We start from the raw sequence: 16200 nt of genomic DNA on the forward strand, positions 1-16200 counted from the left end.
CGATGAACAAGTCCAGGATCCCAGGTAACCAGGAAGACCAAGGCAAGATAAGATATAACATATGGAGTATAAGACAGGGGATTATTTGCTTGAGCCAGCTCTTCTGAGAAAGATGAAATCCACAGGTAGGCACACTACTACCCTGCTATCCATCTTTCCTCCGCATCACTGAGGTGTTAGTTGTGATGATAAATAACAGCTGAGATCCTGAGGAGGTACCAAAGGAATGGCTCTAATCTCAGGTTCAGGCTGGCGAGGGGTGAGGGCGTTAGGTACACAGGACAACTTAAGGCAGTCACTTTCACAGTTCTACTAAATACAGTGTAATGCCCACTCCATTTTCATCTTCCCCATAAACACACACACACAAATGCAATACATTACCTGCAAAAGATTAACATGTGCTTTTCTAAAAGTGAAACTAAAGGTCTCATAACTTAGGCCTTTTATAAGATGGTGTGCATAGTCAAGCACAAACCAAGTCACACCCTAAAAGAAGAGCCCATAACTTTGCATGACATCACTATGCAACTTGTAAACAGGCGCACCTCATGTCACCACACTTGGCAGATAATTATTATTATTTTTATTTTTACAAACTGAAACTTTGTGGTAACCCTGGGTCCAGTAAGTCTATTGGCACCATTTTTCCCTCAGAAATTGAGCTTTTACTCAACTTCTGTCCCTGTGTCACGTTCTGTTAATTCTCAAAATAGTTCAAACTTTTAAAAACATTTTTATTGAAGGATAGTTGATTTACAATGTTGTGTTAGTTTCAGGTGTAGAGCAAAGAGAATCAGTTACATGTATACATATAGTCACTCTCTCTTTTTTTTTTAAGATTCTTTTTTTTTGTTGTTTTGTTTTGTTTATTTTTTTTCCATTTATTTTTATTAGTTGGAGGCTAATTACTTGACAATGTTGTAGTGCTTTTTGTCATACATTGACATGAATCAGCCATGGATTTACACGTATTCCCCATCCCGATCCCCCCTCCCACCTCCCTCTCCACCCGATTCCTCTGGGTCTTCCCAGTGCACCAGGCCCAAGCACTTGTCTCATGCATCCAACCTGGGCTGGTGATCTGTTTCACCCTAGATAATATACATGTTTTGATGCTGTTCTCTCAAAACATTCCACCCTCGCCTTCTCCCACAGAGTCCAAAAGTCTGTTCTGTACATCTGTGTCTCTTTTTCTGATTTGTATATAGGGTTATCGTTACCATCTTTCTAAATTCCATATATATGTGTTAGTATACTGTATTGGTCTTTATCTTTCTGGCTTAGTTCACTCTGTATAAGGGGCTCCAGTTTCATCCATCTCATTAGAACTGGTTCAAATGAATTCTTTTTAACGGCTGAGTAATATTCCATGGTGTATATGTACCACAGCTTCCTTATCCATTCATCTGCTGATGGGCATCTAGGTTGCTTCCATGTCCTGGCTATTATAAACAGTGCTGCGATGAACATTGGGGTGCACGTGTCTCTTTCAGTTCTGGTTTCCTCGGTGTGTATGCCCAGAAGTGGGATTGCTGGGTCATATGGCAGTTCTATTTCCAGTTTTTTAAGAAATCTCCACACTGTTTTCCATAGTGGCTGTACTAGTTTGCATTCCCACCAACAGTGTAAGAGGGTTCCCTTTTCTCCACACCCTCTCCAGCATTTATTGCTTGTAGACTTTTGGATAGCAGCCATCCTGACTGGTGTGTAATGGTACCTCATTGTGGTTTTGATTTGCATTTCTCTGATAATGAGTGATGTTGAGCATCTTTTCATGTGTTTGTTAGCCATCTGTATGTCTTCTTTGGAGAAATGTCTGTTTAGTTCTTTGGCCCATTTTTTGATTGGGTCATTTATTTTTCTGGAATTGAGCTTCAGGAGTTGCTTGCATATTTTTGAGATTAATCCTTTGTCTGTTGCTTTGTTTGCTATTATTTTCTCCCAATCTGAGGGCTGTCTTTTCACCTTGCTTATAGTTTCCTTTGTTGTGCAAAAGCTTTTAAGTTTCATTAGGTTCCCATTTGTTTAGTTTTGCTTTTATTTCCAATATTCTGGGAGGTGGGTCATAGAGGATCTTGCTGTGATTTATGTCAGAGAGTGTTTTGCCTATGTTCTCCTCTAGGAGTTTTATAGTTTCTGGTCTTACATTTAGATCTTTAATCCATTTTGAGTTTATTTTTGTGTATGGTGTTAGAAAGTGTTCTAGTTTCATTCTTTTACAAGTGGTTGACCAGTTTTCGCAGCACCACTTGTTAAAGAGGTTGTCTTTTTTCCATTGTATATCCTTGCCTCCTTTGTTGAAGATAAGGTGTCCATAGGTTCGTGGATTTATCTCTGGGCTTTCTATTCTGTTCCATTGATCTATATTTCTGTCTTTGTGCCAGTACCATACTGTCTTGATGACTGTGGCTTTGTAGTAGAGTCTGAAGTCAGGCAGGTTGATTCCTCCAGTTCCATTCTTCTTTCTCGAGATTACTTTGGCTATTCGAGGTTTTTTGTATTTCCATACAAATTGTGAAATTATTTGTTCTAGTTCTGTGAAAAATACCGTTGGTAGCTTGATAGGGATTGCATTGAATCTATAGATTGCTTTGGGTAGTATAGCCATTTTGACAATATTGATTCTTCCAATCCATGAACACGGTATATTTCTCCATCTGTTTGTGTCCTCTTTGATTTCTTTCAGATTCTTTCCTCATTTGGTCATTACAGAGCTTTGAGTAGAGTTCCCTGTGCTATACAGCAGGTCCATATTAGTTATCTGTTTTATATAGAGTCATGTATATATGTCAATCCCGATCTCCCAATTTACTACCCACTCCCCTGCATTATTATTACATTTCTTACAGTGGTCAGTAATCTCTGATGTTACCATTGCAAACAGATTGTGACTTGCTGAAGGCTCAGATGATAACTCACATTATCTTTGCAACAGGTATTTTTAAATCAAGGTATGTACATTGGTTTTTGTTTTTTAAGATATAATGCCATTGAACACATAATAGACTACATATAATAAACATAGTATTAACATAACTTCTATGTGCACTGGGAAACCAAAAAAAAAAAAAAGTGTGATTTGCTTTATTGCGTTAATTGCTTTACTGTGATGGTCTGGAACTAAACCCATCATATCTGTGAGGTAAGTCTGTAGAGAGAATCATTATAATGGCAGTATCTTCATCTCCTGATAAGTAAATTAGCCTCCAGGAGACTGTAAAAATATTTTTATATCAGTATTCATAAGATGCGGGGCAAAAATAGAATCAGAGTGCAAGGAAAAAAAAAAAAAAAGAAGAATCTGGTGCCTCTCACCAAGAAAATGAGGCAAAAACACACTTTAATATCAAATTGTGCCCTCCAGTTTCTGCATTTTGAATGTTAGTTGTGTCATAAAATCTAATGTGAATAGATTTATGTACTGAATTGAGGTGCAAAGGCAAAATAATTCTTACTATAAGTCACTGAGTGGATGCAGAACAGATGCAAACAACACAGATTGGATCACTGCTATATAAAAATCACCTCATTTCTCTTAATATAAGACATTAAAAGTATTCAAAAGACACAGAACATGCACCAGCTAAACTTTCTGTCTTGCCAAGTGCTTTTCTCTGCTGAGTCATTCACATTCTAATATGAGGTCTTCTGGACTCCTAAGATACTGTTTATTTTGTTTCCACCTGCCCAACTTCCCCCAGTAAATCTGGGGTGAGAGGTAATACAAGAGGCTGGTACCCTCAGGAAAGACTCTTAGGAAAAAAGAAGAAACTTACCACTTCCGGGAGCAGCTTAGTCGAGAGGTCATGGATGGCTTTGACCACTATACACACAGATGACAGAAGGAATATCACCCCCAAGATGACACAGGCTCTGCAAAGAAGCAGAACATTGGGAATCAACGGGGAGAACTCTATCTTGCCAGTTTACACAATGACAGTGACAACGACACAACCCAAGGCCCTGGACCCACCATAATTTGCCGTCCTCCCACCATGCCCACCCACAGCATCAGAATCAATACTGAATCATTTCCAGAACACAGTTCAATGATTTATCATCAAAATCAACCTCACGGGAAAGGGTCTCACCATCCTACATGACCTCACAGCATCCCACGAATGCTGGTATGGAAGGGTCTTCAAGGCCATGAAACCCATTCTCCTGCCTGGCAACACGACATTTCACCCATCTTCTAGCTGGAGGGTACAGAGTTTACTAGCAAAGAGTGGAGGTTCTGACATGAGACTTCCCAGGTTCTACCATTTAACCTGCTTCTCTATCTTGGTCAAGCTACTGAACTTCTTTTAGCCTCTATTTCCTCATCTGTCAAGTGGGAGTAATATTTCCTACCTGAAGATGAAATAAGATAATGCACAGAGGATACAAAATTAACCCATTAATGCTGGCTTAAATGATGGAAAAGAAAAGCACACCCTGTATGTCTCTTGCTGATAGAACAGGATAGACACTTGTGGATTTTCTCAAACATAAAAAGAGAAATGATTCAGTAATGACAAAAGAAGAGAGTTAATCTGCTGTATTTAAAAGAGACAGTCAACAAATACCTACCGTATAGCACAGGGAACTCTGATCAATCTTATGTGGCAGCCTGGATAGTAGGGGAATTTGGTGGGGTTGGGGGGGAATGGATACATATATATGGATTGCTGAGTCCCTTCACTGTCCACCTGAAACTATCATAACATTGTTAACTGACTACACTCCAAGATAAAATTAAAAGCAAAAAAATAAAGTGTTCATGGCAGGATGAAGCATTTCTTTTAAAAAATAAATGAGAGGAGAAAAGGAAGGATGGGGTCAACCAAGACACCATGGACAGGAGAGGTGAGAGCAAGTTAGGAATGAAGTCATGGGAAAAGTCAGAGGACACCCAGCCAGGGGAGTGGGGTGGGAGCTGGGAGGATGACTACTGGGCTTGGGATGCACCAGCTGGCAACCCAGACACTCACAGGAGGTAAAAATACAGAAAATGAAAGTAAACCTGAGGAAATGATGATCGAGATGCAAGGGTCAAAATACCAAATGAAAACGAAGAGAAACAGAAAAGAAACCAATACCAGAATAACTACAGTCAGCACTACATCATTCCTGTCCCAACCTGAGGTCACCATCACTTAGCAACCTTCTCAGCGCTCCTCCTGAGCTACAAAATAAAAACCATTTTTCATTGCCCATGCTTTAATTACCATGTTCTGGACTAACAGCAGGACCCAAAGTGGCACCTACTTAGAATCCTAACCAGCCTATACACAGACACCTTTCCCCAAACCTAAGGGTCAGAAATAAGTGGGTAAACAGGGTGCGTGGAGTTCACTCCAAAGGCTTCTTATCAACACATTAGTTGTAGGTTTTATTCTCTCAAAAACACAGATGGGAAGGTACTTCAGTGGTGATCCAGTGGTTATGACACCACTTTCCAATGCAGGAGGTGCAAGTTTGATCCCTGGTCAGGGAATTAAGATCCCATATGCTGTAGCATGAGGCCAAAAAGTAAAAATCACAAAATCAAAAACACAAGAAGAAGCGATCAGTGTGGGCTGGGGTGAAGCACAAAAGAACAAAGGAAAAGTAATAAGCAGGCTGGGGTTCTTGGTACAGACTTGAGCTAAAGAGAATCCTGGACCTATAAACCAATCAGGTGATCCACCCCGGGCGCCATACATCCTCATAAGGAGCCTGGGGGAAAACATGCACTCAAGGTGGTGGATGGTAGGCGAGTGGTGGTGTGTGAGTGTGTGTACGCACATGTGTGTAGAGAGATTACAGATAGGTATTGCGGTGGGTGGCAGTGTGTGGAGATTACAGGCAAAAAGCACTCAGGGACACAGCAGCAGAAATGAAGACAGCTATAGTAGGTGGAGTGCCTGGCGCTGGTCACCACAGTCCTGGCAGGGTGATCAGGGTGGAGGGGACCACAGCCAAGAGGGGCATCATGTAGGAATGAGACGGCTTCCTGGAGGGCCCTTTAGTGACCAGACACCGGGGCAGAACCAGGGATTCCAGGGCTTGGGGGATCAAAGCTCCCAAAGCAACTAGCTCAAGGCCCAGCTATCCCACAGGACAGATGACTATGGACCCACTGTGCCCAGCACTTGAAGTAACCACTTCTCCCTGCTAGCAAACGGGACTGTGAGAGGTGCCATTTCAGGAGCAGAGCCTAAAAGTCAGGCCTCCACTCAAGTGACTAGCACACATGCTCTCTCTGCTTGACCCTTTCAGACAAATTTAATCTCCAACTTGTTTTTCCAGCCCTCACACTTTACACCCCACTGAGGAATTTTTTGGAACTGTGGCCCAGGGACGGCTCCTCAGGGTCAATTTTATCAGAATCTCTAGGGGTGAATACATGCAACTGTATTTGCTTTTTAAATTGCTTCTCAGAAACAGAAGTAGACCCACAGACATAGAAAACAAATTTATGGATACTAAAGGGAAAGAGTGGGGGAGGGATAAACTAGGAGATTTGAGATTAACATACACACACTACTGTCTTTCGTGGACAGAGGAGCCTGGCGGGCTACAGTCCATGGGGTTGAGTCAAGTTGGACACAACTGAGCATCCATGCTATATTAGATACAAAACAGATAAACAGAAAGCTTCTCCTGTACAGTACAGGGAACTCTACTCAATATCTTGCAATAACTTATAAGGGAAAAGAATCTGAAAAAGAATGTATGTATGTGTGTATATGAAGTGAAGTGTTAGTCGCTCACGTGTCTGACTCTTTGCAACCCCCACAGACTGTAGCCTGCCAGGCTTCTCTAGAGTCCATGGGATTCTCCAGGGAAGAATACTGGAGTGGACTGTCGTTCCCTTCTCCAATATGCATGTATATGCACATATATGAAAAACTGAAACTGTTAGTCACTCAGTTATGTTTGACTCCTTGCAACCGCATGGACTGTAGCCAGCTGGCTCCTCTGTCCATGGAATTCTCCAGGCAAGAATACTGGAATGGGTAGACATTCCCTTCTCCAGGGGATCTTCCTGACCCAGGGATCGAACCCAGGTCTCCCACACTGCAGGCGGATTCTTTACCATCTGAGCCACCAGGGAAGATACACACACACACACACACACACACACACACACACACACACACGTAAAACAGAATCCCTGTGCTGTAAGCCTGAAACTAACAGCACTGTAAACCAACTATACTTCAGTAGAAAAAGAAAATAAAGCTCCCCAGGCAATTCCCTGAAGAATCTCTCAGAGCTGAGTCCCAGGCCTAGTTCAAGGGAAGGCCCTGTCCTTAGCAAGCTTCCACTGTGGGGGAAAATCCATTCTTCTCTGAAGAGAAGGGAGCAGTCACCCCCCAGCTGCTGAGGAAGCAGGGGTCTAATGTTCCCTGAGAAACCTGCAGCGTACCCGTTACTCGATCAGTCTTCTCTCCCTGAGGCCTGAGAGAACCCAAGTGAGAGGCACTACTTGGGTGCTGAACCTTCTGTAGAGCACTTACAACATCCTCAAGAAGCCTCCATCTCCAAATTCCTCGGAGGGGACAGAAACAAATGTCTGAGCTGCTTCCTGACAGGGACCAGGGATGCTGCAGGACTCTTATCTTTCTCCCAGTCAACACAGGCACACCTTGATAATGCACAAAAAGTGGATTTGGGTTTTGTTGGATTCTGTTAAGGAGACAGGTATAAGAGATGCAATGGTCTCCTTACATGATATCTTGCTTATGTATCTTTAATCAAAACTACCTAGAAGTTCCTTAAGGGTGAGAACCATATTTTCATATTTCAGTATCTATAGCAGCACCTGGCAGGTGTCCCTGCATGCATCTGTAGAGTAAATGTAATCATTAACTGATTGGAGCCACAAATGGGGTCCACCCAGGAAGGTTTGACTCTCCCTGAAATGAAGTGTTAGTTGCTCAGTCATGTCCAACTCTTTGTGGCCCCATGGACTGTACCCTGCCAGGCTCCACTGTCCACGGACTTTTCCAGGCAAGAATATTGGAGTGGGTTGCCATTTCCTTTTCCAGAGGATCTTCCCAACCCAGGGATCGAACCTGGGTGTCCTGCATTGAAGGCAGATTCTTTACCAGCTGAGCCACCTCCCTATATTAACTGATTACCTAACCACTGACTGATTTGTAAGTCCCCCCCCGCACAGAGTTTAAAGGGACATCAGCCACTTACCACTGGGGATGGGAAGAGGAAAGAGACTCCTAACACTTGAGCCAAAATGCCTATGGAACAGCCCACACTGTAAAACAACTCCGAAATGTAATGGAAAAAAAAAATCCAAAGAAATCGATGATTTGTTCATTCATGTTGAATTTTACAGATCTGTCATCATATTTGCCTCAAAAGTATACCTACAAATATGCTCCAAATGTCTTAAAAACCTATTTTCATCTTCTTTTAAATGTGTTGCAAATTCAGAAGCCAGTCATCCTTTCGTCAACACTGCTGGAAGCCTGTGTGTCAGAGCTCCCCCATAGCTGAAAGCAGTTATTATTAGCTGAGCATGTGATGCTATTTTTTTTAAACATGTTATTAATAATATATTGTGTTTACACAGCAGCTTTCTCCTCAGGCACTCACAGTTCTGCACATCAGCTCCTAAATGCCCTGGGGGCCACTGACCAGACCTGGGTTTTTGTTTTTCTGTTATTTCATGGACTGGAGGGGCCAGGGGTGGGGAAAGGTTTGTTTCACAAACACAAGGAGTCAAAATGGGATTGTGGAGGATTGGCAGGCTTCCCCAAGGTCACCCCAGGAATCTGAAGTCCACCCAGAAATGGAAGCCAGGTCTCCTGACGTCCTCCCAGTGGTCAGCCTCCCTGGCCGCTCGAAGGCTCTGGGCATTCACGTGACATCCTCACACCACCATTCCCCTGGGATTGCAGCAATCTTCCAGAAGCAGAGAAGATTTGGGTCAGGAGCAAATGCTGCAAATATGGCTGCTTCCGAACGGGCAAGTGTGGGCTGCTTCCTGGTTTGTGGGGAGGTGGTGAGGGATGGGGGAAGGGACCTGCTCCATCAGGGCACCATGGCCTTCACCTGGAGAGGCCGGCCTGGCAGGGAAAGAGGGCAGGGTAGAGCCAGGTCACTACAGTGAACACAACTCCTTCTCCCTCCAGCCCAAACCCTACAGCAGGAAAACACTGAGTCAGAAAGAAGCAAAGGATGGCTTTCATAATTTTCTGGATTGTTTCTTAATCCATGTACTGGCTTATTTAAGAGCTCTTCCATCCTCACTATACATCTGCCTTCCCTATTGTAGTTTTCCCTTTCCTAGATACAAATGCCCATACGTAAAACAGATAAGTAACAAGGATTTACTGTATAACATAGGAAATTATACCCAATATCTTGTAGTAACCTTTAATGGAATATAATCTACAAAAAAAAAAAAATTCGAGTCACTATGCTATATATCTGAAACTAACATGATATTATAAATCAACTATATTTCAATTAAAAATAATAAAATTTGGGGTGAGGGATAAATTGGGAGATTGCGGTTGATTATACACACTAGTAACTAATAAGGACCTACTGTACGGCACAGGGAACTCAACACTCTCTAATGGCCTATATGAGAAAAGAATCTAAAAAAAACAGTGGATAGCACTGATTCACTTTGCTTACACCTGAAACTAACACAACATTATAAATCAACTATAGTATGCTCAATACAACTTATAAAAATACAAGATAAAAGAAATAAAACTTAATTGAATAAAAATTAGGCAAATGAACTGCTTGTTGTTATTGTGGTTTAGTCACTCAGTTGTGTCTGACTCTTGGTGACCCCAGGGACTGCAGCACACCAGGCCTCCCTGTCCTTCACTATCTCCTAGAGCTTGCTCAGACTCAAGTCCATCGAGTGGGTGATGCCATTCAACCGTCTCATCCTCTGTCGCCCCCTTCTCCTCAAATGAACTGCTGCCCCCCCCCCCAACACAATCTCCCAATCCAGACTGAAGCTGCATTTAAACTCTCACAGGACCAGTGATTGTAAGAGCGCGGTGGTCCGTGGGCCAGCAGTCTCCACATCCCCTGGGAACTTGTTAAAAATGAAAATGCCGGAGGTCAACCCAGACCTACTGAATCAGAAACTCTGCAGATGGGGAGCCAGCAATCTGTATTTTAATAAGTCCTTCAGACATTCACTGCAGTTTGAGAAACACTGTAGTATTAATCTTGTCAAATATATATTTATTAATAATAGCTGAAAGATTAGTAAAATCCAAAGAAATAGTTGAAGCCACTGGTATCTTTTTTTTTTTTCTTCTCCTAAAAGCTGCAAATTTCTTACTGTGTTCAGCATTGTGAGTCTATCTATCATCTTGCAGTCAGCATTAATTTTTGCCTCTGAACTTGTACAGGAAACCAGTTGGCAGACACTCTCACATCCCAAATGAGAGAAGGTTGGAAGTTTGGTCCCTGGTCAACTGTAGGCTTAAAGGCCTGAGATCATATAAATAAAGCCTGGGTGTTTTTTTTTTTCCATTTATTTTTATTAGTTGGGAGCTAATTACTTTACAATATTGTAGTGGTTTTTGTCATACATTGACATGAATCAGCCATGGATTTACATGTATTCCCCATCCCGATGCCCCCCTCCCACCTCCCTCTCCACCCGATTCCTCTGGGTCTTTCCAGTGCACCAGGCCCAAGCACTTGTCTCATGCATCCAGCTTGGGCTGGTGATCTGTTTCACCCTAGATAATAAACCCTGGGTCTTATCATATCAATTCTAAGTTATTTGCCAAAGAGAAACTTCTTCTAATCATCCCCTAATTTACAAAAGTCCTAAAACACAGTTGCTCTGGCACTTTACCAATTCAGTCCACAGCTTAGAGTGTAACGTTTTATCATTTTCCACCCCAGCCTTCAAAGCACTTGTAATCTGGGTCCATCTTCAATCAAACATGAAATAATAAAAAACGAAAGACAGTCAAGTGGCAAGTACACGTGGTACTTAGGGATGTACGGTTTCTAACGCTGTTTCATTCTAGCTCGTCCTCTTTTACTGCATGTCGTCTGCCGTTTTAAGTAAAACAACACACAAAATCAGCTAGGAGACAAGAGAAAGTGCGCCAGGAATGCCAAGAGCCACTTCTCATTCTCTACAATGGCTTCGCCAAACAGCCAACATTTGATTCAAGACTCCCTGCCTCCTTTCACTCCATGGCCACCAGCACCCACCTCCTCTTCCACTGCAGGAGTTTGCTCCCCTCCTCTTTCTGCTCGCCCTCATCTTACCTGCTTGACCCTCACAGGCTCTAAATCTCCGTCTCCCCTCCCTACCTGTGTCCTCCTCTCTCTCCTCTCTTTAGCTTTAACCTCATCCACCTGCTGTTCTGTGAACAGGCTGTGGTGAGGGGGAGGGTGGCCTGGATCAGGGACGACTGCTCAGGCGGAGCTCCACAGGCACGTGGTCACACCCCGTCCACGATAAGACCACCCATCTCAACACCGAATCACTAAGAACCTCTCCTTACTCAACAAATGAACAATACACAAGCTGACTAATTCTGTCCAAGTGGAATCTCACTGACATAGAACTTTCTTCTTGGCTTCAATTTTAGGGACAAAAATCAGCATGGGAGATTTGTTAAAGACTCAGATTCTAGAGCAGTGCAGACCAATAACATTTTCTGTGATGAAGGAGATGTTCCATTCTGTTCTGTTCAAAAGGGAAGCCACTAGCCACACGTGGCTACAGAGACTTCAAATGTGGCTAATGTAATGGAAGAAATTAAATTTTAACTGCTTTTTAAATTAATTAAAATTTTCATTAATTAAAACAAATGACCCCATGTGGTTAGTGACTACCATACTGAATGGTGGAACTCTAATAGTTGGGTTGAAAACACAGACATTCACCAAAAAATCTGTTTAGTATATATATATATATACACACACATACACACATATATATATACATACATATACATATACACACACACATATATATATATATGGAGAGAGAGACACACAAACAATCAGGCAAGTTGATCTGGGCCAGCAATAGGTAGTGGTAGTGTTAGTCGCCCAGTCGTATCCAACTCTTTGTAATCCCATGGACTATAGCCTGCTAAGCTCTTATGTCCATGGAATGCTCCAGGCAAGAATACTGGAGTGGGTTGCCATTGCCTTCTCCAGGGGATCTTCCCAACTCAGGGATTGAACGCGGATCTCCTGCATTGCAGGAAAATTCTTTACCATCTGAGCCATCAGGGAAGTCCAGCAGGTTCTACTCTAAAAAACCTTGGGAAGGGACATCATGCCTTTGGTACCTTTCTTCAGTCAATGCATCACCTCTCTCCTTCCAGTTAACCCCCAACTCCCAGGTTTACATACCTCACTCTTGATCTCACCTAATTTCAAGCAATCCTTGTACATCTACTGCTCCACAGGGGTAACTGCATTCACTCTCATTTCAATGTGAATGGGAATGCCAAGGTAAGAAAACAAAACCTCTCCCCAGCCTCCCAAACCTGAAAACCACTACTGGACAGTAATTAGTAGTGAATGTGAAAACTGATAACGGACAAAGAACAAAATGAAGAAAGAAACCAAAGTGATGAAACACAACCTGGGGATGGAGTGGGAAGGAAGGATGACTCTGTGGTGTGACGGTTAACCTGGGTCTAGAGGACTAGACATGAGTCATCAAGCAGAGAAGCTGCAAGGCTGTGGAGGGCACTCCAGGCAGACGGAACTTCATAAGCAAAAATGTGAAGGTCCAACATTGTGCAGTCCTGCTTCCATGGAAATCCAAAGTGGAGATGCTCTTCCTGGAGCATCAGGCTAGGGGAGCAGCCATGCAAAAGCCACACGAGGAAGGGGCCCTCGGTATCCTGGAAGTCCCCTTGAGATGCCGGGCACACCACCACCCACGATATGCACAAAGCTTTTTCTGCATCTATTGAGATGATCATGTGGTCTTTGTCTTCCCTTTTGTTTGTGTGGTGAATCACACTGATTGATCTGCATGTGTTGAACCAGCCTTAGGAACTTGGGATGAATCCTACTTGGTCATGGTGTATGAGTTTTTTTATATTGCTGGATACAGTTTGCTAAGAAATTTGTTAAGAATTTTTGCATCTATATTCAAAGATATCGGTCTGTAATTTTCCTCTTTGGCAGTATCTTTGTCTGGTTTTGATATCAGGTGGATGGTGGCTTCAGAGCATCTCTTTAGGAGTGTTCCTTCCTCTTCACAATTTTTTGGAAGAATTTGACAACATGATATTTACAATGCATCTTAGACAGTACATAGACCAGTGTGTATTATATATAATAGTTATATACTTTAACATACATTAGAAAAACTGATTTTTACCCCATGCCTACAAGGATTATATTGCTGAAGGAAAAAATGTCAAATATTTAAATAAATGTTAAGTAAGTAACAGCATAGGTGGTACAGCACAAATCATCAAGGTGGAACACACATGTCTAAGGCTGAGGAAGGCGGTAGTGGTGACAGGAAGTTGTTAAACAGTTTTAAGCAAGGGGGGCACATGATGTGATCTGGGCTTTACAAAGACCTTCTGAATGGGGGGAGTTTGGCACAGTTGAAGGGAAGGAAACTAGAAGCAAGGAAATCAGCTGGGAGACAAGGCTAGTCGTCAAGGAAACGAGTGATAACCCCTTACAGAGTAGCCGGGACAGCTGAGAGGGATCAATAGGAAAGACCCTGCAGAGGCAGAAGGGATGGACCCTGGTAACCAACTGGACAGAGAGAAGGATGCAAGAAAACCTGATCTTTCTTTCCAAAAGGAAAGAGGTAGTGGCACATCCCAAAGCAGGGGGAATGAGACCAGGGTGGGGAGCTGGTGGTGAATCTAGTCTAGGACTCGCAAAATTCAAGGAGCAATGTCCAGACAGCCAGATACCTGGAGCTTAGTGGAAGCAGCATCACCCAAGCCTTGCTGCCCAGGGCCACTTTCCTGGGCCCCTAGGTCTCAGGATGCTGTTTCTTGGGTATAGAGAGATGCAAGGAGAGAAAGGAACTGGGAACAACCTTCCTAGTGATTGCCAGACCCCACCCAGTACCTCTACTTCCCATACACGCTGCAAGGGGGCTGTATGCTGAGACCTAAAAGCCTCATCAGTCTCCTCGAATCCACAATTACCAATTGACGCCTTCAGTGTTCCGGTGCCAGGATTCAGCTCCAAAGAAGCACATGAATAACAGCCTGTTCTCACACAGTTCACACAGGGAGGGACAGACAAGAAGCATGTGAACAAACAAGAACCTTCTACAGATGTAAAGCAGTGCAAAGGAGGAGCACAACAGGCGTGTATTCTACACACAGTCATCACCCTTCTCTAAGGAGTGGGCGTTTAACCACAGACCTCATAGACGGGAGAGTGAGCTGAACAGCTACCCGGGGACAAGCACTCTAGACAGACAGCCCGAGGAGCAAAGCTGCCCATGCAGGCGAGACAGCCAGTCCGGAAATAAGGCCAAGAAACAGCCTTGGGCAAAACAGGCCTTGGCAACTAGAGAACAAATGCCCAAATCCCAGAGACAAAAGCTAGACTTGCAGGAATAAAATATTAAGTTTACCTGTGTTGCACTCAAGAATATACTTAGTTGCCAGAAGACAAGAAGTTCCACTATAAAAAAAAAGTTTAATAAGACTGCCTTATTTATTTATGCATGCCGTGCAGCATGCGGGATCTTATTTCCCTGACCAGGGATTGAACCCACTGCCCCCTACACCAGAAGCATGAAGTCTTAACCACTGAACTGCCGGGGAAGTCCCTCAACTCTAAATTTTAGACATATCTGCTCAGATGTTTTCTCACAGAAAATTCTCCTGCACTCCTTTCTCTTCACAGAAACGCTCCCTATTCCTGATATCCAGTTGGAGCCACCTCCTGCTGATCAAAAAAGGTGGACAATTTCTGGAAATTATCAGTGATCATGAGGCAACCCCCCCCCCCTTTTGTTATAAAAGCAACTTGTCCCTTCTACTTAGGGAGCTGGCTCTATTTTTTTCTGCCTTCTCCCTTGTGCACAAGCTCCCTCTCTTAATAAGAAACGTTTGCTTCTCTAAGGGTCTTATGGAAGTGATATTCATTTCTATAGTGTTGCTGCTGAAGGATCTGGAAAGGGCCCAGTAACAGAGGGAACCCAGCATTTTCAATGAACAGCGATAGAGCCCTCCTGATTGGCATACATGGTCATACTAGGACTTAGCTTTTATTTTGAGTAGGATGGGAAACCAACAATGGATTGAACAGAGAAATGACTCATTATTTTTCGCAGGATCAATCTGGCCACTCTGTCGAGAGCAGACCAAAGAGGGCCATTGGTGGAGGCGGGGAGGCCAAGGGAAGATAACGCTGCCAGAACAAGAACCAGTGTGTGTGCTCAGCTGCTGAGTCATACACGTCCAATTCTTTGTGACCCCATGGACTGAAGCCCCCCAGGCTGCTCTGTCCATGGAATTCTCCAGGCAAGAATACGGGAGTGGGTTGCCATCTCCTTCTCCAGGGGATCTTCCCAACCCAGGGATTGAACCCACATCTCCTGTGTCTCCTTCATTGCAGGTGGATTCTTTTACCCGCTGAGCAATTGGGGAAGCTCCCTTTCTCAAAATCCACCTGCCCCTACATTTAATAGGACTTATCACAAATCTTCAGGAAGAGAAAATAAAAAACCAAATGGGACCAGTTGGAACCAAGATGGTGACATATCTGACCTCCAACACAGTCTCATTATACATTGATTTTATAACATATAGCCTACTTTTATAACACATAACCTACTTGCAACATGATCAGAAATCAAGGACCAAAAGAGGATAAGAGAGGGAGGCACCCATGCCATCAAAAGCACTGCCCCTTCCCTGGTAAACTGATACACATGCCTCCCCATCACCAACCTCACTCCTCCTCCCTTTGTCTCTACTGTTTAAAATCAAATCCCATCTCACTAAGGGATGAAAAGCTGATTTGTGAACAAAGTTCCTGCCTCTCCATTCTCAGACCACTGAATAAGGCCTGCACTGCTTCAGTCTCAGCTTTGGTTTTGATTTAGGCTACAGGAACTGGAACAGAAATAGAACCTTTGCCACAGCCCTGGGTCCTAGCAGAGCCCACAAGACTTAATTCTGTAACAACAATGATCTTGAAAAGAGATGCTGCTAGAATAGGGCAGGAGACGTGGAGATGGGTAGAGAGGGC

The 16200-nt window shown here is 43.3% G+C and overlaps 1 protein-coding gene across 1 annotated transcript in view; it reads right to left on the reverse strand.

The window, feature by feature from the left end:
• Positions 1-16200, reverse strand: part of TMEM163 (transmembrane protein 163) — a 258886-nt gene that overhangs the window by 42551 nt on the left and 200135 nt on the right. The window contains exon 5 of the mRNA XM_043488097.1: positions 3780-3876. Within this exon, the coding sequence (XP_043344032.1) occupies positions 3780-3876 (97 nt within the window). The remainder of the gene's footprint in view (positions 1-3779; positions 3877-16200) is intronic.

The sequence above is a fragment of the Cervus canadensis genome, chromosome 15 (assembly GCF_019320065.1).
Source record: "Cervus canadensis isolate Bull #8, Minnesota chromosome 15, ASM1932006v1, whole genome shotgun sequence".
NCBI classification, from domain to species: Eukaryota; Metazoa; Chordata; class Mammalia; order Artiodactyla; family Cervidae; genus Cervus; species Cervus canadensis.